Below are 15,362 nucleotides of genomic sequence, written 5' to 3' on the forward strand. Positions count from 1 at the left end.
AAGGTACTAAGGACTAATGTGCATAACACATCACTTGAGCCCCTGAAATATTTCTCTGCGTATCTAGAGAATCCCCCAGGAGAGCTTGACCCCATCTCTTCCTTCAGTCCATGTGGAATGTCAGAGGTGGAGTTTAGCAGCTGCTGTCCCAGTTCCTCTCAGCAGCACTATTGAAGCAGAGCTCTTCATTGCTTTTCTAGCTCCATCTTACCACTGAGATGAGACCTCAGTGTTTCATCTGAGACTTCCAAGGGGTTACTTGTTTTATGTGCCCATAATTCTAGCTGGTAAAATTGCTTTGGAGAAGACCATATTCATGAAATCCCTCTTGGGTAAATCATTCAAGCATTGCACAAGGTGATAAGAGGAGGATAAACCAAGCAGAGGTGTAAGTTTCCATATTCCTTCTCTTTTCCCTCTCAAATCCTTCCCATTAGACAATATCTTCATGCTAGCAGCACTTAAAATATCCATGCATATTCTGAACTACGTCTTTTCTCTCCCCATTTCCTCACATCCACATCTGAGGCAATTCAGAGCAAGTTCATTGTTCTGCTTTTACCAGGATTTTCAGCATCAGATACATCAATGCTCTCAACAAGCACCCTGTGGTTTTTGATTCCTTCGTGGCAGACATGGTAGTCAGCGCAGCACTCGCTGTCTGTGAGAGCAGCCAGTGGGATCTGCCAGGTTATTATTAGTGCCAGAGCTCCAAGGAGTCATCCATTCTGGAGATAGTGCTGTGATTTTCTTCTTCGAGAGGTTATTTACTGCTGTGAATATTCTCTGATTTAACTATATGTACTTTTGTTTGCCCCAACTTTTTGAGCCTTTCATGGTTATTATCCGGTGGTTGAATCTACAAGCATGACAGCAGACAAACTTTCATATAAGCTATGCAACAAGCAAAAAAAAAAGGAAAAACTAACAAATGGTCTTCACAGACATCCTTCAGGAACATCTTTCTTTGCTAGTAACAGCATAGGACAATGCTCTCTGTCAGGGTGTATGAAGGGGCTGCACATCCTGAAGCATACTGAGCACTGGCAGTATGTCTTTCTAGAAGTGAGGGAACTGACATGTTCATCTCAGAAGTGTGTTAGCAAAGCAACATTCAGTACATTGGCACTAAATTAACTTCTTCTTCTACTAGCTATATGTATTTGACAAAGGGTTCATTACACACCTCATATATTCTAGTTTACATGACCCTGACCTTTCTATGCCATTTCTAATAAGGAAAGCCCTCATATTTCTAGCAGCTTTTGGTTTTGACTGAAAAATATCAGTACAGAAATCAATAGCAAATGAAGAACCAAAACTTTTGGACTATTGTGACTATATTGAAATAAACATTGTAGTAGCTACTGTACTGGTTGATTTTTTCCCCTGCTTACTTACTAATAAAAAAGAGTTTGGGTTTCAAGATATTTGAAAGTAATACAGCACATCTCCTCTTCCAAGACGTTTACCTTTGCAACAAAAAATAATTTGATTCAGAAAACTGAAATATGTGACAAATGTTAAATGGATTAAAAGCTGGTTCATTGACAAATTGAAAAATGTGGTGTCGATGAGCAGATATAAATTACTGGGATATGTCTAGCAGAGTCTGCCTGAAATCAGTTCTTGGGTCAATAGCACTTAACATTTTTATCAACAGTCTAGACAGTGATATAAGACATTTTCAGTAAAGCTTGAGCAGGACAGAGATTGATGAGGTAGTAAATAATATGTTAGATAATTGCAGAAGCTAATAAAACATATTTAAATATTGCCAAATACTAACAGCCTCTTGTGTGGGATAAAAACTATAGGTAGTTGTTAAGCAGTGATTTAGAAAAGGACAGGTTGTCAAAGATAATTTGGTCTTCTTAGATTCTTTGTACAATGTTGTGGAAGGAAAAAGCACTAATGCAATAATGTGCATAATAAAGTCAGATTGTCAGGCAAATGGGGTGATGATTGCTTTTGCATGCTGTATTCATGAGACTGCTTCTAGAATGACAAGTCAAATTTTGGTGTCCGGTCTTAAGAAAAATGAGGAAATAGCACAAATGGAAGACATTGGGGTGCACAGGTCTTGGAGATCAGGTTTTAAATCCTGTGTAGGTTTAACAAGTTGAGCTCAGTTTATCATTATGTAGGGTACTTGGGCATGAAATTTTTTTTGTAGGTTTGGGACAAGAAACACTCTCAGCATCATTGATAAATGCACAGCAAAATTCACTGACTGGAAAATTAAATTAAGGGGAAAATGCAGCCTCATTTTAATCTGCAATTTATTAACTTTGCAGATTACTAAATAGCAGAACAGCTGATCTGGGTAGGTGATAGACTCATCAGTGCTAGATGTCTCAAAAGAAAAAAAAAAAAAAAAAGGAGAAGGAAAGGCAGATTTAATGATTTCTTTTTTTTTTACAGTTCATGTGCTGCAAGGAGAACAGTCATAAATGTTCTGTCCTAAGTCTAAAACATACCTGATTTAAAGAATTAACTCCTGAGGAGGCATAGAGAAAATACTTCTCCTGTTGTACCTAGGACCAGAGAGTTTGCTTGTTCTTTGCTGTCCTCTGAGCCAAAAACCAGACCAGGCTGACACTCAGATCCCAGAAAAGTTGATCATCTTTCCTAGATGATGCCTGAGTATGACTTGTGGTCACCACAGAAGGGATCAGCAGGTTTTAAGTTAGGAAAGGACTTTGCACAGCCCCCAGGAGGGCTTCAGTAGTCCAGCTGAAGCCTTTGGGCTAAGAGCTCTTTATTTCTGAAGTAACAAAAAACAGTGAAAGCAAAATGATGTCACAAGTCCCTGTGGCCTCAGAACTTGAGAATCCTGAACATAATGATGAGTTCTCCAGTGTATTGCTGTGTTAGTGGGACAGGGATTTCTGGGGAACTTTTTTTCCAACTCTGACAGATGGAATAATTAAAGAGGCTTTCAGACAATAAGCTTCTTTTAGATTTGAATTAGCAACACAGGGTTTAAATTAACATATGGGTTGGAAGTGATTGCTCTAAACCTAATTGCATATATTCATAAGTTAAACTATCTATGAGAAGAGGAAGTGGACTGAGGAAAATATGAGGATAATAAGGACATTATCACCACAGGAAAGAGAGGAGCAGGTAATCTATTTCTTGTTGGAACGTGGTAGTATCAGATGAGGTAGAGGTTATTGAAAAACGAGGTTGTGCTATATGATAAAACCATTATTTATTTCCTTATTTTTTAGTATTTAGTGGAATTACAAACTTTAGTAGGCTCCTTTTCAGAGGGAGCTCTTTTTGCCTCTGTTAACAGGCAGGAGATAGAGAGAAAATTTAAAAGTTTTCCAACTGGTGCCTATTTTTTTTCCTCTTTAATCATTTGTCAATCCAAATTTACTTTGATATTCAATGGGTGTTTAATTTCATCCATGTATTTTACAAAGAATTTGCATAAGATGGAGTATATTTTGTTCTGAAAAATGAATAGACAGGACCTACAGACCTTGATGATACTCATCAGAAGACATAGTTTGTGGGGCTTGAAAATACTGAGAAGTCTACATTTCTGAGCATACTGGCAAATTCTACATTGTTGTTTTTGTTTTGTTTTTTTTTTTTTTTTTAATGTCATCTGTTCCTTTTAGTGCATATCACTCCACAGGGAATTTGCTTCTGAAGATAGGTTTAGCAGTTCTGGAGCTATGAGTAACATGCACCTCAGGGAGCCAGAAACTGTAATATAAAACATATTTTATCTGTTGTCCCTTTTGAATTATGTAAGAAATATACAAAATGGACAGCGGTTTGCTTATTCATATGCCACTAGATGTTACCAAGGAATTATTTGCTGGTTTGTGCCATTACTTGCAGTGTATCAGAGTTCTTTTTAATTAAAAGCTTTAGCATATTTAGCTCAACCTTACTTGAGGCTATTAATTTATAAAGGATATGCTTGATTATGGTTCTTAGAGTGTTTGATTTACTGTTTTTATGGGTGTGATAGATCTAATTTGCACTTACATATTATTGCTTTTCGCAGTGTGCTTGCATAGAAGCTGAAAAAAACTTTCAGCATGAGACTGGTAGTAAAAGTTCATTGATGATCAATGCTATTGAAAATGTTGAAAACATATCAGAAGATTTTTTTTTGAAGGGTTGTCTTTTTGTCTGTTTGAGTGTTTCTGGGGTGTTTTTAAGGTCCTATTTGATCATTATGTTTATGACGGCCTTTTTCTTTCAGGAGTACCAGCCTTGTAACACCAATGCCTGCCCAGAGTTAAAGAAGACAACCCCCTGGACGCCCTGGACGCCGGTGAACATTTCGGACAACGGCGGTCACTACGAGCAGCGGTTCCGGTACACGTGCAAGGCGCGCCTGCCCGACCCCAACCTGCTGGAGGTGGGCCGGCAGCGCATCGAGATGCGCTACTGCTCCAGCGACGGCACCAGCGGCTGCTCCACCGACGGTGAGCAAGGCCGGGGGGGTCACCGTGCCCCCTGCTAGGGACAGGCCTGCAGGGTGACATGTAGCAGGACTGATAATGAAAAGGAGGGCATAGTGATCCCACAGTAGGGAACCGAGCCTGTATTGCTGCTGGGTGTAGCATCGTCATTTAGACTAAGTGTCTTTCACCACCAGTTATGAGATTTGCCAGGTTATTTTAAGTCTCTTCCCAATAATCCTGTTCTGGTAAGATTCTGTTAGCCGTTATGCTCCCCCGAGCTTTTACGAGGGGTGAATTTGGGCAACATGAACATATTTCTGGAATATTTTGCTAGAATATGGAATATTCTAAGGAGGACTTTTTCTCAGTAGTTTGAAAGTAACAACAGTCAGATTCATACAGATGTTTAAATAAATAAGGAGTTTATGAACTGGATAATTTCTATTATAAAAGTTTATGTTGAGCTTTTGCTACTAATTTAAAGTTCTGTTTATTTTTGAGATTGAAAACCAAACTCCTTCAAAATCTTTTCAAATTTAGATGACTTTAAATTGGAATTACTTTGTTTCAGAATTTTGTTCTTTTCCTATCAGTAATACATAGTTTTGTATATGAAAAAAAAATTAAAACTAGGAGAAATTGTGACAGTAATTTTAATTTTATTGGTGCATTTCACTGATTATCTAGTTTTAATTGTGTATCTGTTTATCTTTTGAAGTATTATATTTTAGTCATATAATCTAAAAATACTGATTTTTTAATTTTTATATTTTAATATTTATAGGCCTGTTTTCCACTTATGTAGTCTTTTTTATCTTCACAAGACCCAGATTAGCTGAAAAAAAATATAACTGACAACAGTTGAATTATCTAAGACTAGAAAGAGAGAACAGTTTCTGAGTTCCTGGACTTTCTAACTCAGTATTTTTAAGGCAGACAAACTATTGTAAAAGTCAGTTTTAAGCTCCTGCCTGTACTAGGTTTGCATGTCAAGGTTTTAGTAGTGGAGGAGGCTGCAGAGTTGGCTTCTGTGATAATATTTCCCCCCACCTTCATCCTGTACAAAACCTTTATTGTTTCACTTGGCATCTGTATCTCTTTGGAGGGGGGCAGGATGTTAGTAATTTTTTTAAGAAATATATAGTAGTGAAGTGTGTGAAATCATAAAACAAAACCCATGGTACTCCAGATAAGACCTAGTTTTGTGCTCCATGTCATTCCCATTTCAGATAATTTAGAGTGTCAAATGTTGGGTTTTCATTTAGGTCTGGATAACAAGGCAGATTGTGTCATGGAGCAAGTCTTGACACAAGTGTTTCCTCTCTTCTGTTTTCACCCAAACTAAATTTCAGACTTGTATTGAGCAAAGATTTTGCTCTGCTAGGACTGGTGTATGACCTGTGTCTTGTCCTTAATGAGACTTCAAGGTGGTGCTGTTGCTTTTTGCTGTCTTCCAGCACTTAGACATGGATGATGCATTATTAAAATTTCTTGAGATTAAATGAGAAAGGGAATATTTTTTTCACCAGGCAGTGCAGGCTTAGGAAAGTTATCACAAGTAGAAGTTAAGCTACAGGAGAATCTAGGTATAATCTGGTCTGACAGCTGAAATGGCAGCATGTAAGAAAGGAGTATACAAAAGCCAACATATGACAAGAGAGGAGGTCAGTAGGGCAAACCAGAGCCAGCTTGTTATAGATCACATTGCTGCAAGAAATTTAAATTTGGCATGGAGACACCTCTCTCAACTCTGAAGTCATGATCGTAAGACCTCTTCTGGAGCTGGATGCATAAGCTGACTCCTGCAGAATATAGGCAGAAGTAACAAACCCTACAATTTGTTAAATAAAGCATTTTTTTCAGTGTGTAAGTGATGGGGGCAGGGGTGGTGGTTCAGGTGCATTCTTTGTCTGATTAGTTTGAAGATTTTTTTTTTTCTGAATATAATACTCCTGAATTTCCTGACATTGTACTTTTTTCGTTGCATCTTGCTGAAGCTGCTGCTTTGATTCATTTGGAAATAATTCATCACTGGAGCAATGTGTGTGCATGACCCCAACCCTGTTGCATAGTAATAGAAATGTTCATATGGGTGAAGGATTTTTGCTGACTAATCCCAAAACTACTGAATATTTAAGTACTTTTTATTGAGTACTTGACAGGGCAGAAACTATTATACATCTGTCTGTTCTTCCTAGTGAGTGCCCTTATGGCTTTGTCATTAATTTGCACTCATTCTTTGATATTTTTTTTGGCCAGTGAGTCTTTAATTATTCTGTAATGAAAGGTGAAACTCGTTCAATGTTCCAAGTGGCTGCATTAACCAATACACTTCTGGTGAAAATAGCACATTTTATTTTGAGACTGTTTGCCCAGTCATTTTCTGATTATGGATGACCGAGCAGTATGGAGTGGAACATTTGTTGAGGGAGAGCTAAGGGGGCAGCATTTTGATTTGCTGATGGAATGAAACTTGCTGACTAATCTGCAGGATTCAGGAGCACTTCCTTGCTCCCAGGTTTAAATGTGGACCAACACACCATCACTCTACTGTTCCTTGATTTCACTGGAAGAAAATACATGGATAAGAGTCACGTAGAGTAACTGTAGCTTTTGGAACAGAGGGAAGTCATGAGAATGGGAAACCGTGAATTGTGGCAGGCACCTTCACCATTTCTGGCTAGATAGCAAGAAAACATCATAATTTACTTCCACCTGACCAGAGCCTGGATACTGTGAAACATTATTTTCATTATCTCCATGTTGAATTGTAGCAATTTTCTGGCTTTTATAGAAAGATTAATTCTGGTACAGAATGCTTGGCATACCTCATTACCAAAGATGTGTTCTGCAGAGATCACTTCTCTGTTCTTTGCAGATAGGAGCCATTTGTTAGAAATTTTCTCATTGCCTATAATCTCCCACTGTGCAACTATAGTCATGCTGTGTTAAACTGAATCATGTTTCACTGTCAGATGCTAGCAAAGCAAACTTTCTTTGCAGTCTGAGCTTAGAGGCAGAACTTCTTGCCAGAAACCCACTAGACTCCTCCTGAGTGTGGTAAGATTTCTATCTCAATCAAGTAAGCAGTAACATTTGCAGACTGTATTCATGCTTTTCTGATTTGAAGTTTGATTAGGAGGAAAGAAAAATAAATCTTGTTCCCTGCCTCTGGGTTTTCATATAGTGCTCAGATAGGAAAGAGACAGCTATTTCAAATAAACTGAAAGAGATCGTGTACATTGTTGTATGTCTTAATGCACTGTCTGTACAATCCAGCATTCTGAGTATAGAAATTACATTACCCTAGACTTTAATATGTTCTTATGAAACATATTGAATATCTACATTAAACATGCTGGTTCTCTGTAAGATTACTTGATACATAAACAGTAATAATTTTATTGAAAACATAATTTTTTAACCCAGGGATGAATATTTCACATAGTATGAGGATGCGTAGAGGATAAATTCTAGGTAGAATTTATCTTACCAAAGTCTAGACTCTGTAGCAGTCTAAACAGAGAACTTCAGCACCCTGAGGAATGAGAGATCCATTGAAGATAAGCATCTGATATAATGGGTGCAGTTCACCCTCTAGAGATAGATACTGCCTTCTTTCCATGGGGTACAATGCAGACAGCAATGGTGGGCTTAGACAAGACACTTGACTTTGACATGGCCAGAATTAGACCAGGTTAACTTCCAAAATACCTTCTGAAGGCAATTAACAAAGGAAATACTTCTAATCTCAGTAATTTTAGTCTTAAAGAGTGTTTTCTTTGCTTTTCTTTTTTTTTTTTTTTTTTTTTTTCCCCCAGGCATCTGGAAATCTGCACCTAGGCTGTTGTTGCTGCTTCCTCTGTCTCAAACCTCATAACAATAGTTATTTTTGAAGGCAGGATGTGATTTTGTCTGAATTACTCTTCTAGTGGCTATGATCTCTGGTGAAAAAATTGATTAAATCTTTCCTTGTGTTACCCATGGGAAATCTATAGTGCATTCAGAATTTTTTGCAGAATAGAACATGTGCTGATAATCAGGGATGTCCTGTAGTCAGGAGGACTACATTTTAAGATGTTATCCCTTATACTGTTGTACTGAAGCTAAGCTATGGTACTCTGAGTAAGAACAAAATGAATTCTGGAAGTTAGAACTGAATTTGATGACAAATTCAAGTTTGATTGACAAAGTACAACTCAGTGGAACTTTGGGGTTAAATACTTAAACACAGAAAAGCTATCTACAAGAAATAAAGTTATCATGCTAACGTGACGTCCTCCATCTGCGTAGTCTTTGGGCTTTTTAAATATGCCATCTTTGCATTGCATCAATGTTTGCCATTACATTTTGCTATTTCAATTTTACTATGTTTTGAAAGTTTATAAAGTTTTTATAAGTTATAGGTATTTAGGCCTGAAGTTATACGAGTTTTATGCTTCAATAATATTGTCAAATAACTTGCAGACTATTTTCAGAAAGTCTCAACACTGAAACAATCTTTGCTTATCTTTGTTACATCTGCACTTCAAGCAGTGTTTTATGCTGTCATTTAGAAATGATTCAGGATACCTGAATTTTGGCTTCAGATCATCTTTTCCTAAAGTCATGAACCTAGACTGCTTGGATAATTGAATTTTCTTTGTTAGGTTGGAACTGGAGGACATAAGTCATAAATCAGTCAAGTAATATAATTTATCAGGTGTCACAGCTACTTCTTTCTTACTTAGGGCTGTATAACTTAGCTACAGGCTAGAATAGGGAATTATTATTATGCTATGTGCTTTAATAGAGCCTCACTTTTAAGGCAAATTAATTGAACTTGGCTGAGAGTGTTGCAGTTTTCAAGCAGAACCAGGCCAACCAAAATCTCATTAAAGGCTTTTGCAAAGGTAGATTTTTTTCTCCCGTGCTAGTCAGGGCAGGTGACTTTCATGTTAACATGTCTTCAAACAGGATTAATGTATTGTGAATTTATGAAGCTATTTCAATTCAACCAAAAAGTTTTTAAAATTTACTTATAAATCATCGTGGTTCATATCAGAACTATGTAAATTATTTGGGCAATTGTTTTTAGGTATATTTGCATTATGGAATAAGTAAATCATCAGCAGAGAAGTACTAATTTCTCTGTAATTTTACTGATATTGAACAAAGCAAAAGTGCTTAAAGTGAGAAAAGTTTTTTGTTTAGATTTCAGTTCATAACTTCTGTCTTCCATGATCTTAGAAATTGATGTCCACAAAATCACTGTGATTGCTTTGACTGAAGTTTTTGCAGTACTTCTTTTTGCTTGTGGAACTTTTCAGCTTCAAGAAGCACAGCTGCCTTTTTAAAATTGTACTGGGATGAAGTAGTTAAATCTCCTTTTTTAGCTACAGTGCAAAGCAGTTTATTACTTGAGTGTGACTTGCTCCAAGTCAGTCATAGGCTTTCTGAGAACAATTTAGTTTAAAACGTTTGAATGATGAACCTGTCATAAAGGTCGGATCAGAATTTGACTTACAGATGTTCTGTCTGTCTTGGGAAAACTATTCACTAGTTTACTGATGATAAATAAATGCTATGACTGATCATTCTCTTTGCAGATTTACAACTGTTTCTGTAGATGGGCTTTAAATAAGGGGGACTAAGATTATGTTCTGGCAACTTTAGCTGCTGCCATGCCAAGGGCATTGGCCTGGTAGCATCCTGGTTTATATATTTATATATATATATATATATATATATCTTGGGAGCAGTAAGCTGAGAAAAGCAGCTTAATCTTGGATTTTGTTGGGTGGCACAATCAGGTTTCTGTCCCTGGAGCCAGAGGTAGACCAGTCTGAAAGTGGCCCAAACTACAAACGGAAGCAGCAAGCAAGAAAACCACAGTTCAATAAGACAAGTTGGAGTTTTCAATTTTGTGACACTTGCTCTGAAAGATTACAATGCTTTTCTGTTTATGCTTTCTCTTGTCGAATTTGATATAAACTGTGATAAAGCTAGGACTTAGTTCTATGTATACACTTACTTTCTGAAGAAGTTTTGCTTGAACAAATTCTACAGCGTAATCTTTTAATTAGTTGTATATTTCCCCCCATCCCCTCTACCGCCTCAGTTAATAAACAGGACTTCTCAGCTGAAGGACTCAGGAACTGGGTTCAGAGCCCCAGATGGGCTCTCTAGCAGTGTTGAGTGGAGGGGAAGGGTCCTTCTTTGACCTACTGGAAAAACTCTTTCCAGTGTAACCCAAGCACCTTTCTTTCCATGTTGCTGGCTCCCATTCAGCTTTCTGTCCTCCAGAACCCCAAGATCCTTCTCTGCAGAGCTGCTTTCTAGATGGTTGGCCTCAAAGTATGGTTGCATGGGGTTGTTCTGGTGCAGATTCAAGACTTTGCATTTTCCTTAGTTGAACTGCGTGAGGTTTCTCTCTGCCTTGTCAAAGTGTGACACAACCCTTTGGTTTATCAGCCAGTCTTCACAGCCAAGGCAAACTTGTCCAGGTCATTAGTGATGGTGTTAAGCAGGATTGACCCTCCTGACTTTTCTGCAGCTGACCTCTTAATGGCTCATCACTGAGCCATTAAGGTCCTCTGGCCTGAGTTGCTCAGCCAGTTTTCAGCACATTGCACTGTCCACTTTCCTAGCTCATATTTTGTTGATTTGTCTAGCAGGAATTTATGGGAGTCAATGTTAAAACCCATACTAAAGCTGAGATAAGCATTATCCACTGTTCTCTCCTCATCAGTGCACCTTGTGCCCTCACTGTAAAAGGCTATAACATTATTCAAGGAATATATAGAAGAGTATTTCCAGAATGCAAACTGATCTTGTCACTTTTCATGCTGTTAATAGCATAATGTTAATTTCTTACTGTGTATTTTCTGTCTGAACAGAAAATTCTAAAAGACCCTTTATGAACACTGTATTAACTACTGTAAAACTGTGAAAACACTGTTCCTTATAATAAATTTTTTAATGCTTTGGAAAGAAGAAAACTCAGGAGAGCACTTGCTGCAGAGCAAACTCCACACTGAAAAGATTCTTTGGAATATTTTTCTGTTTCAAAGTTAAACTACCTTAGAGCTTTCCCTTAGAAAATTCCACTCCCCAGTCTCCAATTTAAATCACAAGAAATCTAATACCATAGCATCAGATAAGGTCACACATTTTCCTTAGGACTTAAAAAGCTACGTGTATTCTGCAGAAATATCTTCAAAATATCCTAGTATTCTTATTAAGTGATACATCCTGCAGTGATTTATGAATGGCATGACTGGCAGTCTGGTCTGATTAGTACTTTTTTCATTGTTTGCATTGCTCTTAATTTAATAACTTAACCCCCCCCCTTGATTTAGAATTCTGTATAAAATATACTATTATTTTGTTCTCACAGCTCACTGTGTACATAAGCTGAGAATTTCCATGACCAGAGTGATACCAAATTGCAAAAAAAGGGTCTTACAGAGCAGGAATATGGACCTGTATTCATTATTCACATTCTGTTTCTCTGTACTTGCTCCCTTTTTTGCATTTGAATGTATGTCATGTTTTTTGAAATGCTGCTTTTAATATCTGTGTAATAGAATCTGGCTCAGCAGGAGAGAAATAGTCACCCTCTACAATTCCTGAAAGGTTTTATCCATTTTTAGTCATTTTTATATTGCAATTCTGCTGTTTTCTTATTAATTTCACCAGTTTCTTATTACCAGTATTTTTGTGTCAATGCATCATCATTCCAATTCTGCATGTTATCTAGTGTTGAATAAGAATGTGCATGTATTGTGAATGTATTTCTTGGGGAGGAAGTTAAACAGTGTTACGAATGCCATAACCCCGGGTAGAAATAGCGTGGACTCTGCAAATGGCTCCTCCATCATGGTTATGCAGAATGCTGATCCTGTTCAGTGCAGGACTGGCGTTGGGCAGATTCTTCATGGTATCATTTCTGTCTGTTTTCATGGCATCATTCAGTAAATCTTCCGATTCTTTATCTCCATTTCATCCTTCCACAGTGTCCCTATGCCTGTGGACCAAACAATTTCTCAAGAACAGACATCTGTGCTGCAGTTGCAGCTGCAAACAGTCCTCTGCATTTCCCCACTGTCGATGATACAGTTCATCTGTACTTACGTTGGCAATACTGAAGCTCTAGCATGGAGAGCCTGCCACATCCTCTGCTGGCTGAAGTACCATTCACAGGACCTTCTCTCATCACAGCTACTTTGTAACAAAAGCACCTGTATTGGACTTGTAGTGATCCATCAATCATAGAGTTTCCACTGGGAAAGGTGGAACAACGGTAGGAAATCCCAGTAGTGTTGGTGGAGGTGCTTAGTAATGATGCTTAGAGGTGAGGCTACAGCTCAAGAGTGATTTCAGTGTTGTGCTTAGTACAGTTGAGGGATTTTTTCCCATGAAGGACCAAACCCCAAAGTGACAGAGATACTAAAATGAACTGCAGATTATTAGAACTTCGCCCAGGACTATATCCAGGTCTATTGGTTGAATGCTGTGAGCAAGATCTGTGCGTCCCTTCTCACTGATAAATAGTAGACTTCATCCACTGGTGTTTAATCTGTACTTTAATCTGTACTGCCTTTTCTCTGTACTAAACTTACTGAGAAAATATATTTTCTACTTCCCAGATGATTATTTTAAAAAGGAAATTTCTGTGGGGGAAGGTGTGTGTGTGTGTCTGATTTCCATGGCTTACTTATATGTGCTGCAATTCAGTGGAAAACAAACTGTTTTTTATAGTGGCAAAATGTTGCTTTTCACAAAAGGGTAGTTTTTCTAGGCTTTGTGGGATTATTAGTGGACGCTATCTAAAGTCTGAATATGGCTAGGATAAGTACAGTGCATGGGATGCCCATGAGCCTCTGTGCACAGCCAGCAACAGTGAAGGCTGGGTGGATTGAGTGGGCAGAGCTCTGCAGGAGGACCAGGGGAGCTGGCTCCATGAGTGTCACAGGAAGCTTAGTCCTTTGTTACCTTCTTCCTGTGAAACAGAGGCAATTTTATCTTTGTAATATATTTGGAGATTCTCTGATGGTAATTCCTGTGCAAGAGACAGATAATTTTTGCCATTCTTTGTTGAAGTAAATGGTCTAGTTCAATCAATGTGGCCATAAAGTTTTAACTGGAGTGTTGGATCCATCTCTTTGCTGGACTTCTGTGTAAGTGATTATGAAATTTCTATTATAGAAAAGATTCTTGAGGTGAAACTAGGGTTTGGATTGCAAGGCTAAAAGGACAGGACCCTTTGTCCATATTCTTCACTATGAGAAGCCTAGGAGTAAATTTGAAGAGGAAAAGGTTGCTCTGGGGTGAGATACTGTTTTAATTCTTTTGATCCTTATTTTATTAGGATTGTCAGGAGACTTCCTGCGTGCTGGCCGATACTCTGCTCACACCATCAATGGTGCCTGGTCCCCCTGGTCTCCGTGGTCGCAGTGCAGCCGTGACTGCAGCAGAGGTATCCGGAACCGCAAACGGGTCTGCAGCAATCCTGAGCCCAAGTATGGGGGACTCCCTTGCCTTGGCCCCTCTCTAGAGTACCAGGAATGCAACATTTTGCCTTGCCCAGGTAAGTTTCAAATGAAATGAAAGAAGTTAAAATGAAATAGCTCATCCTCAAATTTATATCTTACAATATTTAGTTTGGGTTTTACTTTTTTCTATTTTAGTTGGTGAGTTTTGGGTTTGTTTTGGTTCTTGAATCAATTACAGCTCGAATTTACCTCTATAATGTGAGTGGATTTGGGTAATATTCCCATGTGATGTCAATAAATTTATCATCAAGAGTATTAATAGCTATATCTTTTTTTCTCTTGTGAGACTGTAAAAATATAGTTTTAGTATATAAACTTATAGGAAAAAAAAAGAGACATAAGAATTCTGGCAAGACATGAGAAATCTGACCTTGTCTTTATTTAAACTCAAAATATTATTTTCATTACAGTGGTTGCTGCCATTAAATGTGTGTTAACTTTTAAGTGTAGAGTTGCCAGCAAATGAGGTTCACAACTGATCACCAAAGTAGATGGTTATTCAAGTAGTCCATTAAGATTGTTCTTGGAATCTTGAATTTCTCCTTAATTTAAAGTTGTTTAATGATTCTATGAAAGGGATTACAAGTAGAATATATGTTTACAAGAAACTACTTCGGATTAAAAATCATTGTTGTAGTATTACATAGTAGAAGTGGAAAAAAAATCTTAGTTTTAGTCACATCTCACCCTTCATAAAACAGACATTCAAACGGAAAGGCTTTTGAGCTTTGCAGAGGCTTTGTGGAAAATAAAGGGAGGAATGGTATAGGAAAACACATGAAGAAAAGCAGGTGCTATTGGTTTAGAAAGAGAGAATTCAAGTCAAGAAACAATAGAGAGGAAAAGGGAAAGAAGACTGAAAGACTCAGTTCATTCCAGCAGGAGCAAGTAAATTTAGAAATAAGCTTTCATACATCTTTAATTGTATTAATTATGTATAGCAGTGCTTCATGTTTTCTTGTTGAAGGCTTGGAGCTTTTGTCATTTATTCAAGTGTGGACCTGAAGAATTAATATGGTGTGGAGGTTTTGGTTCGAAACCAGGCAGAAATACATTACAATATATATATTGTATATATGGCAATACACCTGCTACATATGTGCACCACTATTTTAATGCACACATGTGTATTAACATATGCATATATGTATATATATAGTTTCAAATTAAAACTGTATTCCTTAAATCATGGATACACTGTTTTTTTGCAATATGAGTATTTTTCCCAATCTTTTTGCAGTGCTTTCCCTAAGCTTTTAAAGCCCTCTAACAGTCATTGTCCATTACTTGCATCAGAATTGAAGCAGAAGAAATGTGCAGAAATCCTCTCAGGAGGACACATTTTCTTGAAAAACATGTTTCCATCTTGAATTGAACTTAAGCAATTGAA

At 37.6% G+C, this 15,362-nt stretch overlaps 1 protein-coding gene across 2 annotated transcripts in view; it reads left to right on the forward strand.

Annotated features, from left to right (window-relative positions):
* The window catches only part of SEMA5A (semaphorin 5A), a 311,419-nt gene that overhangs the window by 272,064 nt on the left and 23,993 nt on the right, over nucleotides 1-15,362 (forward strand). For both annotated transcript variants that reach the window (XM_066326614.1, XM_066326605.1), the window contains 2 exons: nucleotides 4,232-4,457; nucleotides 13,789-14,007. In XM_066326614.1, coding sequence (XP_066182711.1) covers nucleotides 4,232-4,457; nucleotides 13,789-14,007 — 445 coding nt within the window. The remainder of the gene's footprint in view (nucleotides 1-4,231; nucleotides 4,458-13,788; nucleotides 14,008-15,362) is intronic.

The sequence above is a fragment of the Sylvia atricapilla genome, chromosome 1, assembly GCF_009819655.1.
Source record: "Sylvia atricapilla isolate bSylAtr1 chromosome 1, bSylAtr1.pri, whole genome shotgun sequence".
Lineage (NCBI taxonomy): Eukaryota > Metazoa > Chordata > Aves > Passeriformes > Sylviidae > Sylvia > Sylvia atricapilla.